Source organism: Chlorocebus sabaeus, chromosome 12 (genome assembly GCF_047675955.1).
Source record: "Chlorocebus sabaeus isolate Y175 chromosome 12, mChlSab1.0.hap1, whole genome shotgun sequence".
Lineage (NCBI taxonomy): Eukaryota > Metazoa > Chordata > Mammalia > Primates > Cercopithecidae > Chlorocebus > Chlorocebus sabaeus.
The window spans coordinates 32486300-32512398 of NC_132915.1; the positions used below are offsets into that span (position 1 = coordinate 32486300).

Sequence of the window (26099 nt, forward strand, 5' to 3'; positions counted from 1 at the left end):
CATACTAATTTTCTCTGTATTGATTGCAATTTTGAAAATAGATACCACTTCAAGGAGTTCAAATAATCCCATTAACTGGTCATAAATATCAGAAATATAATTGCTACAGAACAAAACATGTTACCACGCCTGGTAGCATGGTACATAAGATGTCTTTAGTGTTGGCTTGTTATAACACATGAACAGCAGCCTGCCTGGTATCAGTGTTTATATTAAAGTTATATTCATTTTTATAGAATTTTAACTTATTTATCTCAAATTACCACTAGAAAATAACAATATGGTCTACTGGGACAGATTCTGAAAGCAGAAAGGACAAAATGCAGTCATTTTGTCCCCAAATGAAAATAAACTAACTAGACATTGGCAAAGAGTTTACACGCAATGAAAATGAATCATTTATTATAGCCATTTGAATTTTTCCACCTCAAAACTGTGTTTATTCATAATTTTGGAAGGCACACTGCAATGGTAGTGGGTAACGCAATACTTTTTCAGTCTATGTTCACATTTTAAAGTTTTATGTTGCCCTGTGTACATTACAAAAAAAATCTTTAAAGCACTGAATGTACAAGAAAATTTTAGAAAATTGAATCCAAGTCTGTATTATTGAATTTTAACATTAGCAAAATTAAATTTTTTATTCATTTATTTATTTACAAAAGGAGAACTGATATAGACTTAAATTACTTTCTCAAAGTCACATATTGTTTCCATGCCTGAGTCTGGTTTCCAATTCACATATCCTGATTACTCCAGACCAATGTTTCACAAAAGCAGTAAATACTTCACATTACTTGTCTCAAAAAAAAATTTTCATGCCATATATAAGACAGGTGTAATAAAGAGCTGACATTTAACACACAATTCAAGTTAATATAAATTTTAGAAGCCAAAGAATTCATTTATTGAGCACCAACCATGAGTCAAGTAATGTGCCAGGCATCTAGTGATGCAAAAATGAATGTGATCTCATCCTTGTCCTCTAGGAATTTCCAATGAAATGCTAAAAATGATAACATGAACATCTAAATAAATAAAAAATTTCTCCATTTTGCTTACATATTTTAAGATTTGCAATCAAACTTAGAACCTGAATTTTCGGACTTTTAATGTAAAAATTCATTAAAAATATTTTCAGAATTACTGACTTTAGTCATGACAACTAATTTCCAAAAACCATTTTAATGTCAAATATTCCTACATGATGTTTATGTAATTAAATGTATGTCATTAAACCCATATTGATAGTTGGCTTACAAAACATAGCCACCAAATCTACAAGACAATCCAGAGTACTTTTAAAAATAAAATTCAAATTTTGATCAGAAAGACTTGAAGTCCTTCACAGGGCACATATAGGAACGAATATGCACATTTAAATGTACATAACACCTCTTAACATATACAAGGCTGACCTATACAAGTTTAAAAAGATTACACAAAATAAACATTCGTTTTTACAATGACATAAAAGTATTACAGGCCAGAAGAACTATTTTGTTATGAATCATCTGGAACCTGATTGTCAGTAAACAAGTTGTCCAGGGGCGCTTAAACATGATTTCTGAGTATTCTAAGTGACACACAGAATAGGTTTACTACACATATTCATTTAGTGTAAAAGAGATAAGGCAGTCTGATTGGGAAATTAAGTTACTGAGGTTCAAATTAGTATTTTGCCTACAACAGTGGGACAGCATGTATCTTTAGTGTTTTTTTATTTATTTTTTAGTTTTAAGACTTTGTTAGTTTTGAGTATAGCTGAGGGAGACTACACATAAAATGCAGCAATAAAATCCTGATTCATATATTTCATCCACATGCTTTGGTAAAATGATTGAGATTGGGAAGCACTTGAGTGATGTTATGGCAGTCCCAGTGAGCTGTTTTGTGTACATATACTACACAGAGCAAGGGTTGACCACCTTCTATTGGCAGTCTTAATATATTAAAGAAAGGCATATAGGTTCTTGATATAAAGGACTATAAAGAAGACATGAAAGAAAAACATTCTGGAAAGGCAGAAATAAAAAACGTTAATACTTTTTGAAACAGAGTAGTATTTTTCAACTAAACTAATGAAGTTTCCACATCCACAAGCATGGAACACACAATATGTGTAAGTTAAAAATGCATGGAACACACAATATGTGTAAGTTAAAAACGCCAAAGATATGTTTGTATGTACATCTACATATCCTCATAAAATAATGCATATTGTCAAAGGTATAATAGTATGATTTCTTCTGAGTGAAGAAATCAGTATTACTTCCTTTGCTAATGAACAGAAGACATACTATATAGAAAAATCTTAATTTAAAGGGCATTTTTTTTCAGAAATGGAATTAGTCAATATTATAATATGAACTTTACAACCAAAAGTATACAAATAATAAAAACAGATTAATGTAATTTTAGTCTGACAAAAGCAAATAAAAATAATTTTAATTAACCAGAAACAAATAAAACATTTTAAAAACTGCCCTACTTGTATACTAGTCTTCATGCATTATTTAATTACTTAAAAATAAAGACAAATATGTAAAAATGAGAGCTTACTTAATTTTCATGATCATAGGAATTATCTTGTAGATTAAAAATTGTACTACAAAATTTGAAAAAGAAAATCCAATAATAGAATATTTGAAGGATACTGTAATAAATTACCTTTTATAAAAGTAAAAGTACAAATATTAAAGTTTAATATAAAATATTTTGAGTCCAATGATATATTTACATTTATATACATATATATATATATATATATATATATATATATATGGGTTAATCAGCCCACTCTTAATAAAGAAAACTTTTCATAGAAATAGTGAGATAATTATAGCAAATGTTGGTACAAACTACTTAGAAGCCTAAATGATATTACTTATATCCCAATTGAATAATCTACAGGAAGTGAACCTTTTACTGGATTGGCTAGGCAGGTCTCTGAAATGGCTAGGTAAGTCAAAAAATCTGCACTGTTTTATAAAGTGATTGTTCGTCTTATATAGTTTACATTCTTAAACTGAAGAAATTCTGTTTAATTCTGTTTAAATTCTTCTTCATTTCCAAACTAGTTCAAAAAATCAGTTTGTTTACATGTATACATGCATATACATATATATATTTATATAAATCACTAGTTAGTTTGAAAAATGGTATAAGAACAGGCATTTTGATGACTATTACTTTGACACTAGCAAAGCTACGTTTTGTTTCCTACCCGACGTATGCAGAAAGAGGAACTGTATTCCTTGCCAGATGCCTGGAGAGCAGGTTGAGAGAGCATAAGGAAGTCAAGTGGAGGTAAAAGCCCTGAAAGGATGGAGATGGATTTGCTGTAGCCCTGGCAGGTCCCAGCTAGGAAGACTGCCAACAACTGCCCCACCTCGGGCTATATCTCCTAGAAATTCACTGTATTAACAGAAATTGATTTAAAAGGATCCACCAGATAAGACTTTGGCTGGGGATTATAATCTCCATCCTATATGCCAGTATTTAACTTTTACGTTTTGATACAGTGATGGAATCATAAATCAGACATTTGTGTCTAAAACATAGTATTAGAAAGCATTACTTTAATTGTAAGAGAAACTTGGCAGTTAAGTTTTCGTGTAAGTTTAAGTGCAACCTAAAGGCACAGGCTCCATGAGCTACCCAAGGGAAGTTAATGCCTGCTAAATATTGCTTCCTTGGGTTTTGTCTTTAATACAATGTATTTGGACATTAGTATTCCCCAATCTTAACATTCAGCAATTTAGAACTAAACAATTATTATTTGTTTTGCTCTTTTATAAAATGTCTTGTAAAATGTTTCCTGACTTCAAAAACCCGTAAAATAACAAGGAATTATTTCAAAACCCCATAAAATAACATAGGAACTTTTAACCTTTATCTTTAAAACTTGATTATTCTACTAATGAACTAACATACACTCATTTAAGGGTGGAAACCAAGATAACTGCATCTTTCAACCTCTGCATTTAATCTGTATTAATCAAGATAGATTAAAGGTGAATGGTTCCTATTTTTCCCAAAGGGAAATCCTGATTGACAAATAAAAATAAACAAATATTGCACTGCCCAATTAACATCTAAATGTAACATTTGTCATTTTTTCCCAGATGGATTATTACCCATCAGGATTCATTTTTATTTCAGTTTACTAATGATATACATTTTGACAGGCCTTATTTCTGTAATAACTTATATTTACAATACAGCAAAGTCAACGAAAAGTGAGTAAAAAAACAAGGTTTTGCTTTGAGCTGAATGTATTTTGGTAGCTAAAACCAGCAAACAACATGAAGTAATTATTTGCCAGATCGTGAGAAATACATAAAATAGATGGCTAGAGCTTTTCATAAACTTTAAATGGAATTTTAAATAAATGTACAACCTTAAATTTTATGCAATTATTGGGGACAATTAACAACATTTCTGAATTCAAATTCACAATGTAAAATAAGTAGTTTGTAAACAGGTGAACACACCACAACCATTAAATACTAATTTGTATTAATTAACACCAAGAAAAAGTATAAAAAAATCTTAAGCCTGCAATGAAAAGAATTAGATATTCAAATTTGATTTAGGCAGACTATACATCACTTACCTATAGCATCTTCATATATAAAAAAATAAGAAACAAAAATATTTAAATAAAAAATTATCAGACTAATAGAATTCTGTAAAGCCAAATACAAAGAACCATTCTAAAATACCAGGAGACAAACAATGTCACTCTTGGCAAGAACTTTTTAAAAGATGAGATTGTTTAGAGAAAAAAAGTTATTTACTCTTAAACTGAAGGCTGCTTGTAGAGAAATAACAGAATGGCCATATATTCTTTACTCAGATGAAATACCAGAACAAGACCACCCCTTACCAACAATGTTCACGTATACATCTACTAGAAGCAAACTTGAAAACAAAGGAAACAATACAATGAATATGAGTCTCCAAATAAATGTACACATCATTGGCAACGGCATCCTAGAATTCCTAAAATAATGAAGGTAACATAAGGCCTGATCCCTTTTATTGTTTCTTTTAATTCATTCAGCAAATATTTAGTGAGTATCTATGATGTACTAGGTACCGTTCTAGGCACTAGGGATGCACTGGTGAACAAAACATACAAAAATCCTTACTTTCTTGGAACTATCATTTACAATAAAGATTTGCTAACTGCCTATTACAGATGCTGGTACTAAAATAACTCCCACCATGTTAATTCTCTTAAGAATATGTTGAAAATGGGATAAGAATTCAATACCCCACCCCATTTTCTAATGTGTGGAAAGGTATAAAGCAAAGCAATCAAGTTGGATTCTGCTAAGAGGGGATTATTTATCTGTCACCCAGGCTGGAGTGCGGTGGCCGGATCTCTGCTCATTGCAAGCTCCGCCTCCCGGGTTTACGCCATTCTCCTGCCTCAGCCTCCAGAGTAGCTGGGATTACAGGCGCCCACCACCTCGCCCGGCTAGTTTTTTGTATTGTTTTTTAGTAGAGACGGGGTTTCACCGTGTTAGCCAGGATGGTCTCGATCTCCTGACCTCGTGATCCGCCCGTCTCGGCCTCCCAAAGTGCTGGGATTACAGGCTTGAGCCACCGCGCCCGGCCTTATTTATCTTATTTAGTCCTAATAAGAGTTTTTAAAATTACTGTGAATAAGCAAATATAGAAAGAGAAAATAGGAAATCTTTGCTTACCCATATTCCAAAATAGAATGAGAATAGACTTTTCACCTCAAAAGTCATGATTAACACCTCTCTTTAGAAACAGGAAAAATATGGGATGCAAATTATCAATAATTTCTCCCAATTTTTTTACATAATAAAATTGATCCTGTGGAGATAGTGGTAAATCAGGGAACTAATCATCATAAAGCGGAATTCATGTTCACCTTACAGAATCCCACAAATCTCAAATAATTCTATATTATGCCCTATGCAGTGAGAAATAAAGGTAGCACAGTTTACTGACATTTAAAATATTAATAACACTTTTTAAAAAAAAACCCAATCTCTCCACTGAAAAAATTCTACGCAACATAAAATCACCAGTTAGGTTCACAGAATGTAAAATATCTTTAGCAAGTAGTTATCAACCAGAATGCATGCACTAGTAAATTCCAGCTGTTTTTGATAAATCTCAGAAACATTAAAAGCATTCTCAAATTTCCAAGGAGGAAAAAGACAACCGGATCTTCTTCTGCGTTTAGGAAGAAACTAACTTCACTGATTAGTCAGCAGAAGCACTGATCCTTTCTCCACTGTTTATAAACCATCCGTAGAATCATTCGTATTTCTAAATATTTGACTATAAATATAATTTTGAATGAACTTCACTGTGCCTCAGAGGTGTAATAAAAATGAATCAGGATAGCTGGAGAAAGATTATCACTGCACTATCAACATTTGCTCCCACTCTTTCCACATACTGAAGTGTCTCTGGCAGTTGTTAACAGTATGGAAGATCAGACATATTATGTAAAAAAAAAAAAATGAAGCCATGGAGTAATAAACATTTGTCATTGTTTATGCAGCTTAATTCACACATTTATTAACCTTAAACATTCTTTCATGAATTCTATAGAGAAAAGTAATTTTTAAAAATCTCTAACACAGTTGAAAAGCTTCAAATCAACAAATACATCTTAAAAATGTATAAAAAATATGTTCTTATACTTCCATTATTGTTCATAAAAATATTAAGATGAATAACTGAAGTTAAATTTAAAATTAAACATAACATATTTTACTAAATTATACATGTCAAGTAAAAATGAACTCTAAGTTGAATACGAAAGCACAACTTGGAAGTCTGAAAGCTGAAACAGGTAACTAGAAACTTCAGGTTTTTTTTTTTTCTTATGTCCTTGCACATTTCTGACTAAAAGGAAGAACAATTTCACTTGCCATTTTCAAAGCATAAATACAAGTTGGTCATCACCACCCCCCCCGACACACACAGCCTACTAGTATACAGAAATCAGCCTTTAATACAATCACAGATACATAGCAACATAGCAGGAATATACTTATGAAATATAAAAGAGTGACATACTAAATACCAATTTTCAGAAATGAAAAAACTTATATTTCTTAAACTGTTTCAAAAGGAAGGGCCAGAATATATGTTATTATCTTTAAGTCTATATGTATGATTTTTCACCAAAATTATAGGCATTCTCCAAGTTGGCTAACCTGGTTTTGTTTTCCATGATACTTTCCTTTGAAAAAAGAAACAAGATAAAATACCCCATCTAAAAACAAATGTGTAAGAACATAAGGAGGTATTTAGTGCTATTTTAAGATTTAAAATTAAAATGTTTCAAAAATCAAGTATTTAAAAAAACACAGTTAAAACATTTTCTACGAGTAAGTTTTAGGTTCACTGAAAAAAATCGTTTCATTTGGGTGATCTAATTTCGAGCTTTTCAGTTACAAAATATGAAAAAGAAATAAGAAGCCATAATACTTTATCCCTAAATTTAAGAACAAATTGTCAGTTGGGGGAGAAATTCTACTTCTTACTAAAATGTCACTAGTGTTAAGTTAGCAGAAAATCTATCTAAAACGAATTTAAATCATGGGTCTATTTACTTTTTTCCATATATTCAGAAATCATCTTAACAAAACAAATTTTTATTCAGCATTTTCATGGGTTTCGCAAATGTGAACAGTTGATAAAAATGTTTATAATTTCACAAAACTATCATCACCTTTCTTACACTTACCAGTGTCATAGTGATAGCTGCATCTGATAACAGGGAACAGCTTCAGGAAATAGTAATGGTAATTGTTTTATCTCAATTATTAGCAATTTATGGCTTGTAGACAGTCTCCCTTTTTCTTTTGGTTCACTTTCACTTCTCTTTAGGTCTTAGGACCTGAGTTCAACTATAGGGCTGTCTACTGCCCACTTTACATAGTCTAACTGGCAAACAAATAATTTTCAAACAGTTTATCATTGGATTTGACATTAATAATCTTTTTTCTACTTAAAGAATATTACCGGTCAGGCAAGTAGACATAGCTGTTTGACAGGGATGCAGATTACAAGTATTTGCTTCATAGTAAATAAATATCAAACCAGAACATTTTAAATATTGAAAATCACTATTATTACTTTTTACAAATACACGGCAACTTGTTACTAACTTGAAAATATTGTATCTGTACCCAAAGAGTACAGAAATCTAATAAGGCATTATACTGGAGACTCTTAGTTTTTGGATATTTCACTGTACAAAATAGCCATTAAATGACACAGAGATCATAAGGGGCTGAGAAAGGAAGGTTAAGAAGCAAAATAAATAAGTAAATAAATAAAACAAGCATTTAGAGGCAAGCAACACATGCAGAACAAGCAAGAGATTAGTGTACATGAAGAAGAGGCAACTTACATGGCTGTTGAGAAGAGAGCTTCTGTGAGTGGACAGACCGTCAGACTTTTGCAGCGTCTCAATCGCCATTTCAATCTGATAATAGATGTCATTAAAAAAAGGGCTCAAGACAAGATAGTAATAAAAGGCTGACCAGAGAATTTCTGATAGATTCTTTAAAGTTCAACTTCTTCCTCAATGGTTATTAATGAATAGCTATCACTTAATGTGTTTCCCCCCACTTCTTCCCCACCCTCCAGAGAATAAAATAAAAATATGCACACTAATAATAAGCCCATTCACAAAGTAAACCTTTTTTGAACATTCCATAATTATCAGAATGGAGACCTGAGGAGCAGGAACCCCGGTGGATTTTTCTCCTTATGAATAAACATTCTTGACTTACATAGTTCAGGATGTGGGATAGTAACCATTCTCTTTCTAAATAGTCTCCCACCTAAAGAGTATTTAATATTAGTGCTATTCTGTCATGAAAGGAAAATCATACTGCAGATTTTGAGTTTAATATGCATTAATATTTTAATGCAAATGAACAAGATTCTTTCATTAATGTCCAAAAGTTACTAAATCTACACATTCCTCCATTAATCCCGTATTAAAATATGGAAGTAGGGGGTGATTAGTATGACCAAATATGAAGAAGTAGTGCTGATCCCTACATTATATTTTAGGATATAGTGGTAAGGCAGAAATATTAGAAATGACAGCAGAAATGGAATGTAGAAGAGAAAATAATTCAGAGCCAACAAAGAGAAGGGACAACCACAGAAACAGCTTTATTCCATGAAATCTCAGCATAGCATGAGAAATTATTAAATACCAGCTGTTACTGATAAATGTGATATACTCTTAATAACCTCATATTTAAAGTTATCTATCTTTCAACTCCTGGAAGTATTGCAAGTTCCATTAAAAACAGGTACTGAACACCCTGTATTTGGACACTGAGCTATACTAACAATATTAGCTAAATTCAAAAGAAAAAAAATCACACCGTGCAATTTAAGAGAGAAAATTGATTTCATTATTTTTAACAGTCTGATTACATCAACAATTCAGTATAAGCAGTTATAAAAATATTTAGAGCTTTAAAACACAGTTAACTGTCTTATACTTTGGCTATGGAAATCAAAAAAGATTTGAAATTTTAACATACTGCCCCCCCCCAAAGAAAAATAATGCAGTAATATCCATTGCAAAGTCTTAATTTTCTACCAAGTTGCCAATTTCTTTATGGTAAAACACTTTATACACAGAATATTCAGTATCAATTATATCAACATTAAATGTAATTTTCTTCTAAACAACTTAGGAATTAATAGCTTTAATTTTATTTTACATTATTTTCCCACATTGCTAATTCTTCCCTGGAGTTAATAAAATATAATACTGAAAAGCATATGTTAGGTTAAGAAATCATTAAAAAATTCTTAAAATAGATATTAAATAATTCATAGGAAGATATAATACAATTTATCCTACTGCTAACTTTTTTTAGACAACAAAATTAAGTAAACTGGCTTCTAAAACATTCTCTGCCAGAATGGATGTTAATGCAGTTTATCACTATACTTGAAAATAGTGATACCGCACAAATGAAAACAGATATATTACAGAAAGAGTAATGTAAATGTAATGAATAAACAAACATTTTGCCAAAACATTATACTGTGAAACTATAAAGGACTTTGGTATAACATCTCTTAAAACATGATCAGTAAGTGCTTTGTTTTCAAAGAGAAAACAGAGCAGAAAACAAGTCAAAGGATTCATGTGACTATAATTCACTTATAGGAAGAATTTGCTCAAAACCCTAATTTGTCCTTATACCTATATTTTCTTTAAAGTTTGAGTATGGAGAATTTGAGGTAAGATTTCAGTCTAGCAAATAAAAATAAGATGATCTGTAACTTTTGATATTATAATTTTAAATGAAAGGTAAATTACCAGATATATAATTGCTGAGCAACACTAAAGAAGAAGTCCATGCTCTCAGTTTGTTAATAAGCACCTTTCAGTTGGATAAACCAGCACCACTTTTTCTGGGGGAAAAATAATCAGAGATCTGCTTCTGTTATTGAAGCTGTTATTTTATGGTGGTCCTAGATTTCCAGATGATTCCTTAGAAGTCCAGGCTTTTAGGAAACGGCCTTCTCATTTCTGGCCAGTTTTTTAAGAACTTTGGAAAGGAGCAAGGAAATATGTGGGTGAAACTGGATTCCCCAGGAATGGATACACTGTGTGGGTGAAACTGGATTCCCCAGGAATGGATACACTGACATTCCAGAATGCTTTGGACCTTCAGAATTTTGGTTCCTCTTTGTGTCACTTTGTAATATAGGTAACAAAAGGGGTATTTCTTTTGGCTTTAGGAATCTTCTGCCTAACCGACTTAGGCCTGTGCTGAATTTGTGGAGCCCAGGGAATGGAAAGGCAGAAACATGGAATGATAGGACCATCAAGAAACAAAGACTGAGTTTTTCTACAAGGAAGACAACAGTCTTAGCATGCACGTTACAGCCTACTTGGAAACCCACCGGCTTCCAAATACTCACGAATTCTTTAAGGCTTATTAATTTGTCCAATGGGATAACCAGGTCATTTAGTTACCATCTCACTGATAAGAACTTCTGAGATGCATACAAAAAATTAACATTTATTATATTCATTTAAAAAATATATTGAAGGGAATTCCAATCTCATGAAAGGATCACAGCCCAGATTACATTTTTTAAAGAACAGTTTTTTTCTTTTTTAAGTACATAGTAACTGGGTGACTGTCATTTATAGAGTTGTGTGCAAAAGATCATGATTACAAAAATTTTTCATAATTCAATAGACATTACAATCCAGTAAGAGAGATAGGGTATATAGTCATATATATGAATAAATGCATAATTACCCCGATTTTATGATTTGTCTGTGTCCCCAGCCAAATCTCATCTTGAATTGTAGCTCCCATAATTCTAACATGTTGTGGGAGGGAGCCAGAGGGAGGTAACTGAATCATGGGGATGGTTTCCCCAACACTGTTCTTGTGGTAGTAAGTCTCACGAGATCTGATGGCTTTATAAAGGGTTTCCCCTTTTGCTTGGCTCTCATTCTGTCTTGCCTGCTGCCATGTAAGATGTGCCTTTTGCCTTCTGCCATGACTGTGAGGTCTCCCCAGACACGTGGAACTGTGAGTCCATTAAACCTCTCTTTCTTTATAAATTACCCAGTCTCAGATATGTCTTTATCAGCAGCATGAGAACGGACTAATACACCAAACAAGACTCTTTGTAACAAAAATACAAGTATAGTTCAGAAAGGTGGAAGAAAATAAGAGTAGTAGTCTTTAACTTTTGAGGAGTCTTTAACCCTTTTGAAGATGTAATGAAAACTGTGAACTCTCTACTTGGAAAAAATGTATGTAAGAACACCTACAAAATTCACATTTATTTTCTTATTGACTCTCCGAATTCAAAACCCAAGTATTAAAAGATAGAAGTATTCAGGGGGTAAAAGGGAAATCTAGGAAGAATCAACTTAATAGAGCCAGGAGTCAAAAAAGCACAGGGTGTGTCCATAATTGGGAAATGGCAAAAAACCTAGTTTGTAGGGTATGAGCTATAAATATACATTTCATATATATATGGGAGCGGTATGAGTGAGGCTGAAAAAAAATAGGTTGGAAGTAGATAATGTATGTGGGAATTAGGGAAAAAGCGATGTCATTAAGGTTTTGAGGAAAGTGTAGGGATGTATGAAAAATGCTAATTTTCAGATAAAGCCAGGAGATGGGTTTTGCTAGGTATAATGGGCCATGTTAGTAGTAAAGTTAAAATAGGTAAGAGGAAAGTGTGCCCAATAAATGCCTGTGGATTGAATAGAAGCTTCTGAGACAACAATAAGGGAAGAGACTATCACTCACAGGAATATATTATGACAATGGCGGGAAAGTGAGGGTGACGAAGAGGCAAGAGGAATAATGCAGAAATGGGGAAGAAGAGTAATAATGAGTTGGAATTTTGAAATTACGAAGATATGAAGGATTAACTAGCTGCATGATTCCAAATGGATTATTAATGTCACTCCTATGAATTCGCCCATGATTTGGGTTTATCATAGTTTCAAGGGGGTAGTTTTATGCATATGGGGAGGAGTTGGATAGAGGGACAGAGGGATAGTGTGCAAATTAGCTAGATGCTAGATAAAATGTTAGTGAATTAGGATAAGTTTCTACCAGTCTCTTCAAAGATTAAATCGATTTGTTAAATTTTCCATTATTGTAGATTAGATATTTAAGTAAATATTTGTTCAGTCTTCAGAGAGTTTACCAATCTCAAGAAAAAGATGGCACACATCAGCATTTGACACCCAAAATACTAATCCCAAAGTGGACTGGTGAGATCACATGCTTCCAGTTTATTGTGGATCACTTAAAAAGTTAAGTTCATTCCTTAGGAAAAATTTATAAATTCTGCTAAATAGAAATATACGTAACACTAAATGATGTTTTACCATAATACTCATGACTGTCATATTTAAGACAGGAAATGATGATCAGTTAACATCCATAGAAAATTTGCTTAAAAGTAGGCTCACTGATCCAGAAGATTACTGGCCCAAATGTTCAATGTGATATTCTCATATATTATCTGAGGAAATGCTCCTAACCTCAACAAAGATATTATATCCCCATAGCTTCATGCAACGAAAATGATTACGTTACCAGGTAGCTAGAATTTAAAAGTGATTCAAATTCAAGCTTTTTTTAAAGTATAAGAATAAAATCAACCAACTATTCCTCTTCCAGTATAACTACGGTGTGTGCTGCTGATAGTGGGAAATTCGTTAAACTAACAGAGTTTCAAAAATACATAAGTGATTAAAGGTAAACTGAATGAATTAAATAACTGAATACTACTGGAAGGAAGGGATATTACTTCTTGCTGTTACAGTTTGACAGAGCATGGGTAAGGTGGTTCTTTAGTAGAAAATTAACAAATAATACCAGGCATTCTGATAGGGGCAGGTGGTGAACATTTTAGGCAAAGCAAACAAGGTAAGATTGCATAATGTAGGTTCAAGGAAGGGTAAGATTGGTGATATGATTTGGCTCTGTGTCCCTCCACAAATCTAATCTTGTAGTTCCCATAATTCCCATGTGTTGTGGGAGGGACCCAGTGGGAGATGACTGCATCATGGGGGCGGGTCTTTCCCATGCTGTTCTCCTGATAATGAATGGATCTCACGAGATCTCATGGTTTTAAAAATGGGAGTTTCTCTGCACGAGCTCTCTTTTTGCCTGCCACCATCCACATAAAATGTGACTTGCTCTTCCTCGCCTTCTGCCATGATTGTGAGGCTTCCCCAGCCATGTTGTACTGTGAGTTATACATTAAACCTCTTTCCTTTGTAAATTGCCCAGTCTCATGTATGTCTTTTTCAGCAGCATGAAAATGAACTAATACAATTGGCTGAATGATAACGTTCCTTTAAGGATAGGTAAATATGTACAGACTGCAATTTCATGGCTAGGAGTGTTCAATTATACAGGATGTGGGCCATTGTTAAAAAGTCTTGAGAAAGGGAATTAATCTGGCATTACTTCATATATTATTAATAATTTGGGATATAATGTAGGATAGGAGAGAATCTAGACAGGAAAACCAACTTGGAAGCTATGATAATAGTCCAGGATTGAGGTGAGAAACTGGTGATAACACTGCAGTGAGAATGAAAGGGATGAATACAAATATTTTCAAATTATAGCTCTAACGGTGGGAGTCTAAGGGAGAAGCCTTGATAGTGCCGTATTTTTACTTGAAATGAACACAATGGCCTTTATTTCATCACTATGTGATTAGAACATTTCAAATACACATATCAAACACATTGACATGAATAGATTATAAAATGTTTTTCCTGCTCATTTCTCTGCTGCATAGTCTTTATTCTAAGAATACAGATCATTTTGTTATTGAAATTTCAACTGTAGTGCAAAGTACTGTAATCACATTAACAAGAGGCCTTGTGACAACCTAAGTTAGACGAATTCAAAGCCTCAGTGATATCTCTCTTCTTGAGCATTGCACCTTCCTCTCTTTTTTCTCTTAGATTCTTTCAATTTTTAAAAATGTTCTTCTGCCTTTTTTTACTTAATGGTACAGAACCAATTTTTTTTTTAAATATTAAAAAGTTCATTTTTTCCATTAAAAATGGGGATGGTAAACATTCTCCATTTTTTTCTTTAAACTTATAAACCTTTAGACTATGGATATTTGAAAAATCAATTCTCTGAACTAAGACACACTGTCTATATGTAATCTATTAAATGACCCTGGGACTGAGTCACTAATAGTGTACACCTCCTCCCTATGATTACCTAATGTTAGGATACATAGTGTTTGGGAATTAAGACTGGTTCATGAGGGTCCTGGACTAGTGCCTCACAATCAGATAAGAGGCTATGGCAACTCCTGTTAAGATCAAATGGTGGGGTGAGCCATTGTTGGTTCTCAGCCAAAGATGGGAACCCTCCATTCAGTGCTACTGGGAGCCAGACATATTTTCAGAAGACGAAGAGGGAGTTTCAGCACTGCCTTTAGACAGACTGCTGAAATGTCAGAGTGACTGATCTCTGGGGCACAAAAATGATAAAGGACAATGAAAAGTTTCCCAGCCTTAGGAATTATATGTGGTCTCAAAGCCTGGCAAAGGTTGAAGAGTCAAAAGTTCAGGCAGTGTGAAGAACTTCCACATTACATGCCAATTTACATGTCAGATTTCTGATCACATACTACCAGGAAGATGAAAAGATCTCTTTGCAATGTGTCATACGACAAAGTGCTATGGAACATAAATAGAAAAATCAAACCTGGTTGGATTAACTTGCTGAGAGAGTGATTTACAATGAAGCCTATTCAGAGTAAATTAGATTTCATCAGAGGGTATAGAGACGACCCACCCCCATGCCATGACTTTTGCTGTGAATGAGTTCAACTGAGTGAAGAAAGAGAGGAAGGTGTATGGGTTGCTATGAGAAAATATCTGGAGCACCAGAGAGGAATTGGAGAGTTACAGTAAATATATTTGTGAGTAAGCTCCCCTAACCAAACTTTGAATCCTTGAAAGACACAATCCCAGGAGTTGCCTTTATTTGAGCAAAATGATCTCCACACTAAGCCTGGAGAGCTAGAGTATACCAATTAATTTGCTTCCAGTATAGAAAGTGGCATGGTCACAAATGTGATAAAAATATGACCACACAAGCACTCACCTGGCCTTTGTTCTTGTCGGGTAGATTCAAGAAAACAAAAATGCATAGATACTGTATGGCAGAGAATATTATTTCTTTTGAGTACATCAAGCATGGGTATTTTGTGACAGAGCACAGCAGTGAAGGGAACTTCCATTATTTCTCAGGAATTAGGATTAGGAATTCAGAAAGGGCAAGGGAGATGTCATATTTCACACCCAGGGAGAAAAAATATCAAGTTTAGTGGAGCTCCAACAAAGATACAGCAACCCTTCTAGGAAGAACCTGTAGGGTACAGGGCACCTATCTCCTGGGGACAGAGACAGTGCAATAAATCCGTGGCCTAAAACTCAGGCTGAAAACAACTCCAATCACCAAGATGCTAATGCTGCCTTGTTGGAATGAGGGACAGGCAGACAGTCTCCAAGTATTCAAGAGCCATCCTGAGGCTTATGCCACATCTGTCCAAAAATTAGCATCAAAAAAGAGATTTTGGGGAAAAGTCTTAACCTAAGCCAGGGGGAAAAGAGGATGGGGGTGGCGAGGAGAGGGTCAAATGATGTCCAGTAAACGTGTGCTTGTGTTCTCTTCCCATGCTCAAAGAAGGCATCAATATTATATTTTTTCAAAGGCAATACATATTGTGAAAAAGAAAAATGTAATAGAAAAGAAAAAACACATTTTCCCTATTATAAGGGAATGCATTTTTTCTATTTTAAGGGAACACATTTTCCCTATTATAAGTCCTCATTGCCTTCTAAAGGAGAGTCCTTCTCATAGGATGGCTCTTTGTTTTGCAGAGTTGCTCTCAGGTTTAAGTGTTCACTGAAACATTGAGAGATTTTGAGAGATTTAGAGGAGACAGAATGATCCCAGACCTGGAAAGACTGAAGGTGGAGGATCACTGGCAGAATAAAAGCACAGAGTGGGGAGAACAAGGTGGTACAAAGAGGCTTTGTGTGAACATCTTTTAGAGGGTGTGATGCTAAACAGTGCTTTCCCCTACAAAATCTTCAGTAAAACCGATGCCACGTGCAGATACTTCTAGTACAACTAATCAAGACTGGCTGGAGCACAAGGATCATTTAGGGGCAGTTGATAATGCCAAAAAGGTAAACCTCAGTTTGAAATGTAGCAAAATGGCAAGAGGTGTTGAGTCTTTTCTATGATTTACATGGAACCAAAAGAGGCTCCCTTGGACATGTTGGTTACATACACATCTATGTGACGTCCCAAACAGAGTATCATATATATGGACAATTAGAACTCTCTCTTAATGTAAATATCAACCTGTCATTCCATTATATGCTAATAAGGCAGGAAGAAAAAGAACAATTATATCATCTTATTTATTGTCTTTATAGGTCAAGGCATGTTCTCTCGACTCTGAAATGGCTTTTTAATCTTTTGTTAAAAGATTAAAGGTCAAGATTGATATATTCAACTATCACTGTAATTAAAATTGGTTTCATGGTAGAAACTTTCTTTTCTAGAACTGTTAAAGTGATTTGAAAATGGAATAGTACAATGCTTTATGAATTATAAAGGCTTTCTATATTAATTCTCATTTTATCTTCACAACTTTGTAAAATAGGAAAGGTAAGGAATATTATCTCCTTTTTAACAGATTAGAAACCTGAGGCTATGTGGGATTGACAGATTTTCTTGAGATATGTAGACTTTCTTGGGTATTAACTATGAAGTTGAAATCCAAGATTTATCATGCTTAAATTCAACATCATTGCCATCATATACAAATATAACATGAATATAAATAAAGTAGAAATATTTCAAATTGTTGTAATGAAATTATCTTCTGAGGAGTGAGTGGTTTATAAAACCAAAATTTGCTAAATGATTTACTGTTAACAAACAATTTACTTTCTAACTGGAAAAATTTAAATATGATTGATAAGCATTACTCAAAAATGACTTAAAATGATGAATTTACTAGGCAACAAAAAGTCTTAACTAGATAGTTAAATTTTAATCATAAAAACAGTTACCTAATGTATAACAATTGCATTTTCTTGTTAATACAGGTTACTCTGTTAACCTCATCAGTGAGTGCTTTCTCAGAGACATAGCATTTCTGTTTTCTTGTGAAAACAGCAAATTATTTAGAGAAACTTAATGAAGAGGATACACTTAAAACCAGGAATTTCCTTCTGGGTAATTTCTCTTCTGATCTTTAGGACTTTAAATTTTGTTTGTATCTGAAATCAGGTAAGACAAAAACATTTCTACCCGGTTTGCGTCTTGAGATCAGGTAAGATAGAAACATTTCTACTTGGAGACTTATGTTTAGAAAAGATAATTGTGATGGCTGGCATCAGCATGTAGCCACCACTCACACCTGTGTGAAATGACAGCCTCCTGGTGTGTGTGAAGAGGAGGGTGCATCCTATAGGAAGCCATTCAACCAGGAACAACAAACGAACACTTTCCTTTTGCATTTAGTCTCTATAATCACTAAAATTGCGGTTCTTCAAATTGTGATCCTGAACCAGCAGTATCAAAATCATTGGGGTACCTGTTAGAAATGCCAAACAAGGCCGGGCGCGGTGGCTCTGACCTGTAATCCCAGCACTTTGGGAGGCAAAGGCAGGTGGATCACCTGAGGTTAGGAGTTCAAGACCAGCCTGGCCAACATGGCAAAACCCCGTCTCTACTAAAAATACAACAAATTAGCTGGGAGTGGTAGTGGGCGCCTGTTATCCCAGCTACTCGGGAGGCTGAGGCAACTGCCTGACTCTGGGAGGCAGAGGTTCCAGTGAGCCAAGATTGCACCACTGCAAGCCAGCCAGGGCAACAGAGCGAGACTCTGCCCCCGATCCCCCCACCCCACCTCCCAAAAAATGCCAAACAAAACAAACCCCTACAATGGAGACTCTGTCCCCAGGCCTTTCATACATGTATTGTAAATGCTCTAACTTCCTCTTTCATTTGCCCAAAGCAGTGTTTTTCAGAATGTAAGGTGCAACTAATTAGTGGGTTACAGAATCAATAATGTAGGTACTGACCAGCATTTCTAAAAAATTAACTGAATAGAGTAGAAAATAATCAGAATTAACTGCACACAGTATGGATAAGTATTGCTTCATGAGACTTCAGTTTCAGTCATATGTATACACGTACATGTATGCACATGAATGTAGATGTGCACTCATGAATATATGTATGTGCATATGAGTGAGTATTGGGTCACAGTGTAAAGGTATTTCTCATTGTAGTTTGTGGCTTTAAAACTTCAAATGCCCTGTAATAAGCAGTTGAAACAGTATCAGTTCCCGTCTGGTCAATGAATATTTTCTTCTAAGGATCTCCAGAGTGTTCCTTGAGCTCAGCAGACCTGGCAGATATATACAGAAACACCACCAATCAAGCTAAGGTTCTAGCTATGATACCGTTCTTTAAGTTGTATATTCAAACAATATGTAAATACATTACTTCCGCAGCAATGTCAAGAAATAGCTTAACTGAAGAGATTGAGGATAAGCTGTTCTTTTAATCCTCAATTAAAAAAAAAAAAATTCAGAAAGCAAATCTAGCCAGCTTTGTTTTTCACATCCTCTCGAACCAGAAAGTAGCTAGTAAAGACAAAATCTTGTCTGTTTTATAAATGTTCAAATACAGGAAATCTTTTCCTTTCTATTCACTGATAATTTTATGACATCTAGAGAAAAAAATTAAGTTATTATGCTTTCAACCTGAAATTTTGGCAATTTTGTGCCAAAGTTGTAACCTGAAGTTATTCTGAACATTTTCATAAGGGGGAAAAAAATGGTTGCATAAGAAACCTGTATAAATTGAATGTGTTCTGAGAACATTTGGCTGATGCTGGGATGCTGGGTTGAAATCAAGATTGTCTTTTTGGACTTCTTTGATTATTCTGTGGAGCCCAGATTCCTCCACCCTCACTAGAAGCCTGAGAGTCTGTGATGATAAAACTAGTTTCTGAGACATCAAGTACAAAAGCAGTTGGGAGTTGGAATTACCCCTCAGAAATTTGTTGGGTTACAATTAAATACAGGATTTAAACTCCATCTTACATTTTCAAATGGTCCCTGCCTTTTGCAGTTTATTCTGAGTACTAAGAACACTTTCACTTTGTAGTTAGTCTCCATAATCACTAAAACAGGCTTTCTTAAAGTGTGGTCTTGAACCAGTATTTTCAGTATCCCCCAGGCACTTGTTAGAAATGCAAATTATGGGGTCCTTGCCCACACTGACTGAATCGAAAGTCACTGGGCTGAGATCCAGTGATGCGTTTTATCAGTGCTCCAGAGGATGCACACTCAAGTTTGAAAACAGGTGCACTGAAACATGATCTTTTTTTTTTTTTTCATTGCCAGAGTCAGACTGCAATGACTACTTAAGGGAATATAAGTAGGTTGGTAACGGGCATTCCCACAATGGTGCCAGTTAACTCTACTTAAAGGGTGATTCTGCAATCTTAAGTATTATTTGCATTCATGCTTCTCTTTCACACTCTTGCTATCCAATCCTACCCAATCTTTAGGCAATTTTGAACTTATATAAGCAATATTATCAGAAGGTAAGCACAATTTTGATAAATCTAAAATTAATCAATTGATAACATATTAACATTTGTGATTTAAAAAATAATGTGGAAAGAAAGTAGTTGAAACTAAGCCTAAAAAGAAGTCTGGAGGCTATTTGTGAATTTCTATTTTTGCCTTGCAGGATTAGGTACCTTTCAGTGCAGGAACTAGCTCCATTAGCCCATACTGTAAGTCTTCAAATTCACAGAAGCACAGTGCCTGGTCAACAGTAATACCTCAATAAATGTTTGAGAAAGTCAGTGACTAAAAAGAAAAACCCAGATTCTCAATACATAAATACAAATACAAACATCAACTTCCACTCCAAAATATTGAACAATAAGAATGGCTCTAAAAATTTCTACTAAATTTAATGCCAACTTTCACTGTTTAAACTTTCAACAGTCTAATAAATGAGGACTTTATCTGAAACCTAGGATCAGGGTTTAATGTGAACTGTGACACCTCACAGACAATATTAATACTGGGCACATAAAGGATTTGTTTTATCTACATGCATTTGGGGAATATGACCAAATAGATATAATGTATAATCATTAACAGCTTGTCCAAAATTTTAAAAAATAACAAATGACTTTTTTTTTAATAGATAATATATTCACATGTCTTTCACCTTTTATTCTTCATGTATCCTTCCTAAAGATATCTTTAGGATTGGCTGGGCATGGTGGCTCATGCCTATAATCCCAGCACTTTGGGAAGGCGAGGCAGGTGGATCACTTGAGGCCAGGAATTTGAGACCAGCCTGGCCAAAACAGAGAAACCCCATCTCTACCAAAAAATACAAAAACTAGCCGGGTGTGGTGGCGTGTGCCTGTAATCCCAGCTACTTGGGAGGATGAGGCAGGAGAATCACTTGAACCTGGGAGTCAGAGGTTGCAATGAGCCGAGATCAAATCACTGCACTCCAGCCTAGGTGACACAGCAAGACTCTGTCCCACCACCACTCCCCCCAACAAAAAAAATTAGGATATCTTATATTAAGTACATAGCAATATGTGTTTCTATTTACACACATACACTACTCTTTGCTTTGTCACTCAACAATATGATTTGGAGATTTTTTTCATATAAATGTGTATATACGTGTGTGTGTGCATATATATACACACACACACACACACTGCCTATATACACATATATAAGCATGCTACATAGCATATATATGTACACACATACACACACACATATATACTGCCTCATTATCTAGGGGCTATATGTAATTCCACTTAAGAGATAAAAGTACTAACATTTATTTACATATTTCCCTGCTAATGGATAAGGTGGTTTCCAATCTTTTTCTTTTTTGAGACAGAGTCTCTGTCGCCCAGGCTGGAGTGCAATGGCACGATCTTGGCCCACTGCAACCTCCGCCTCCTGGGTTCAAGTGATTCTCCTGCCTCAGCCTCCCAAGTAGCTGGGATTACAAGTGCTTGCCACCAAACCCAGCTAATTTTTGTATTTTTAGTAGAGATGGGTTTCACCATGTTGGTCAGGCTGGTCTCGAACTCCTGACCTCGGGTGATCCACCCACCTCAGGCTCCCAAAGTGCTGGGATTGCACATGTGAAACACCGTGTCCGACCTCAATCTTTTTCTATTACAAATAAGTCTACCACAAATATAGTTTTTATGTAGCATTTCATATACATAAGAGTATTATCAGTATGATAAATTCCTGGAAGCACACTCACTGAGTCAAAGGAAATGTGTATTTTTAATTTTGATAAAAAATTTCTACATTGCTCTCCAATTTTGTGCCAATTTAGATTCCCATCAATCATGATTGAGAGTATCTGTTTCCTTACACACTTAGCAAGGCTTACCAACCTCTTCCACATTGCTTGTATGGGATGAAAGGTGGTATTTCTTTGTAGTTTATTTTTCACTTCCTTTTCATTGGACTGCCTGTTCTTGTATTTGCTCCGTTTTCGTTATTTTTTTCTGATGGATTTGTAAGAGTGGTCTATATATTTAAAAAATTAGTCCTTTGAGTATAATACCTCAAAACTTTATGCCAGTTTGTTGTTTCACCATTGCCTTTGTTTACTGTGGTTTTCTCAGCAGAAGGTTTTCACCATTATATAACTGAGTCTATCAATATTTTCCTTACAGCTTCTGGGTTTTATATTATGCTTCCCACTCTAATAATAAAACACATTTTTCTATCCAACTGAAATTAATTTTGATATAAAGACAAATATATGAACCAATCTAATTTTCTTTTATAAAATATTCAGTTGTTTCAAGTATCATTTACTTAAAATCCATGACTTCTCAACTCACAGGCAATGCCTCCTTTATTATATACAATATTCCTGCACGCATTTGGCCTACTTGGTCTCTAGTCTTTCATTTACCAGTCTATTCATGTGCCTAGACAATTGTTTTAATTATTATAATTTTATATACATTGTAATATCTGATAGGTTGTTGCCCTCTACCCCATCCCTCATTACTTTTATTTTTACAAAATTTTCTATACAATTCTTGCAAGTTTATTTACATGAACAGCCTTTCTTGTCAAAAAATCTATTGGCATTATGACTGAGATTATATTGAAACATTTTATGTTAACTTAGGGAGATTAAATGTTTAATACTGAAATTTCTTATCCAAGAATATGGCATGCCTTTCCAGTTATTCAAGTTTCCCTTTATGTCCCTGGGGAACTTTAGGTATTTCTTATTCAGCAGCTGGATCTTGCACACTTATTATTAGTTTGTTGCCAGGTATTTTTTGTTTTTATAATGAGATCTTTGTTTCTATTATATTTTCTAACTATCTAGAAAAGCTATTGATTTCTTTGTGTATTAATTTTGTGGCCAGGTGCGGTGGTTCAGGCCTGTAGTTCCAGCACTTTGGGAGGCCGAGGCAGGTGGATCACTTGAGGTCAGGAGTTCAAGACTAACCCAGCCAACATGATGAAACCTGTCTCCACTAAAAATACAAAAGATTAGCTGGGTTTGGTGGTGGGTGCCTGTAATTCCAGTTACTAGGGAGGCTGAGGCAGGAGAATCGCTTGAACCCAGGAGGTGGAGGTTGCAGTGAGCTGAGATTGTGCCACTGCACTCCAGCCTGGGTGACAGAGTGACACTCTCTCTCAAAAGAAAAAAAATTGTGCTGCCACCTTACAAAAATGTCTTATTAGTTGTTATAGTTTTTAATTTCATTCTCTATGATTTTTATCAAGTACACAATAATATCATCTGCAAGTTCTGACCTCTTTACCTCCCTTTGATTTTCACATTTCCTTTCTTTGGCCTAACTGCATCTTTCCTATAATTTTAAAAGCACAATTAAACATCACATCTTCCGTTCTTATGAGAGAGATGAAAAAGTCACTCAAACTAACACTTAGTAAATTTGAAGTGTATATGTAAAATTATTTCTAAGTCTGTAGTTGGATTACAAAACTCCTATGTCATGGAATTTACTAACACCAATAGTTACAATCAAATGCTGTAACTAGAGTTTAAAGGAAACCAGATAATTCTGTGGCCAATAAACACAACAACTGGAGTTATGTGTACTGAGAAAGTGGTAATCAAATCACACACTTTGGGGGATGAACTAATATGCACAGGAACATGGAGAAATTCTCTCTCAGAGAACTGACAATTGGTCATAGGCACTGTGTCGTATTTTTCCCCTTTAAATTAAACACATGGACTAGTAGAAGAGGCAGTATTGAAATTTTTGAGTCTAATATTGACTCATATGTCACTCACAGACTATGATATTAATATTTTAATTAATATTTTAATCTGCACCAAAGCATTTCATATTTTATCTGGATTATCTAATCTTTATAAGTGAAGCATTAAGTTGGTGGAGCTTTTTTCTTTAAAAATTATGCTGGTTTCAAACTAGTAACTTAACGTAAAACTTGACTTGTACACCTAAGGAAGGATCAAGCAAAAGATATTTAAGAGGTTGCCTGAGATATAGGTTACTTTAATATTTATAAGTACAATTTTTGAGCATCATTAAACTTTGCTTATCTAGATCTTGTATGCAAAGAACCTAGCTTTTTCTGGCATGTTACCCATACACCTGTGTTCTGAAATGCTGTTTCAAATATGAAGTAGCTAAAAAATAAAATAATTCATTATATTTTGCTTTAAAATTCAGAGGAATTCACTGGCTATGCTCAGGAAAGAATGAAGGACCCTGTCATTCTCTTTGTCTTAACCTGCTAGTTTATCAAGATTTCTAGGAGTGGAATGTCTTACAGCTCTAATGGTAAAATTACTGCCTCTAGATCTTATCAGCTTCGAGGCTGGAGCAGTGTGGAACTGACTGACAGCTGAATGGAATACAGATGAAGTGATGGAGACTACAAGTCATTCAAAGCCCCATTTTATTAAATGCTTTGAAAATGAGGCCCAGATCCTTCAGTCAATTTATGGTTTAGTGTGGGAAGCAGACAATTCATGGTACTCTGTCTGAGGAGTTTCATTTGAGGGACTGAGTTGGCCTAGGGGAAAAGGGACACAGGAAAACAGAAAAAGCTAAGATCATAATGGTGATACATGTTTCTGCCAAAATAAGTGGACAGAGTTTTTTAAAAAAATATATTGAGGCTAACTGTAAAACTTAGTAAATTATTTTAAATAGAAATTACTATTTTTCACATAAAATAAGAACTGTGATTTATGCATAATTTATGCATACTTCTAACTTAAAATTTCTTCTAAGCGTATCTTCATATATGATAATTAGACAGAAGTGTTCATCTCATGTGACTATATTGCTTTTCTGTCTCAATGTAGTCATAACCAATAATCTAATATTATTTCAACATTTTTTCCTCTGGTAAGATAGATGGGCAATTCAGCTCCTTCTAATATAATCATTTCCCTTAAATATAAGGAAGTCCTTCATATACTAATATGAAACAAAAAGTCTCCAAGACATAAGATGTGGCATTTTTCTTACCATTTGTGTAAAAAAAAATGAAAAAGAGAGGGAGTGAAAAAATATATATTCTGCTTGCATATCCTGCTAGAATATTGCTAGAATAATACTTTAAAAACTTGGTGGCAGGGCACGGTGGCTCATGCCTGTAATCCCAGCATTTTGGGAGGCTGGGGTGGGCAGATCACCTGAGGTCAGGAGTTTGAGACCAGCCTGGCCAACATGGTGAAACACTGTCTCTATTAAAAATACAAAAAATTAGCCGAGCATGGTGGTGGACACCTGTAATCCCAGCTACAAGGGAGGCTGAGGTGGGAAAATCTCTTGAACACAGGAGGTGGAGGTTGCAGTGAGCCAAGATCACACCACTCAACTCCAGCCTGGGTGACAGAGCGAGACTCTGTCTCAAAATAATAATAATAATAATAATAATAATTTCAAAAAAAGATAAGAGAGAACTTGGTAATATTGGTTGCCTCTAAGGATGAGAATTGGGAAACAGGTGAGAGAGACTCATGCAGTTTCTTATATCTTTTGAACGTGCAACTTAAGAATGTGTAACTAATTCATATAAATAAATTAAAATTTTAAAATCAAACACATGGCCATTGGTAACACAGAAGCAAAAGAATAAGAAGGTAAAATTATTTTGGAGAGCTAAACATATTTATCCTCTTAGAAAAAGCATTCCCTTACACCAAATTCATAAACATGCCGAGCCAAGAATAAATAAATCAAAGCACTCACAATTCTTAAATGAATTCTTAACTTTCTATTAATTATATAAACTAGGCCAAACTTTTACTTATATAGCAGCAGATGGACTTTCAAATTTTCCTCCAAATAATTAAATAAATTATAATATTTTACATTAATCAAAAGAGGTGGAAACATGAACAATATTAATTTCAACGTATTTTTCTTGTGCCTCTTGG

At 34.4% G+C, this 26099-nt stretch overlaps 1 protein-coding gene across 4 annotated transcripts in view; it reads right to left on the bottom strand.

The window, feature by feature from the left end:
* Positions 1–26099, bottom strand: part of RFX3 (regulatory factor X3) — a 309035-nt gene that overhangs the window by 80093 nt on the left and 202843 nt on the right. For 3 of the 4 annotated variants that reach the window (XM_007969367.3, XM_073021549.1, XM_037998447.2), the window contains exon 5: positions 8417–8491. The exons of the other annotated variant lie outside the window; for it this stretch is intronic. In XM_007969367.3, coding sequence (XP_007967558.1) covers positions 8417–8491 — 75 coding nt within the window. The remainder of the gene's footprint in view (positions 1–8416; positions 8492–26099) is intronic. 4 annotated transcript variants of the gene reach the window in all.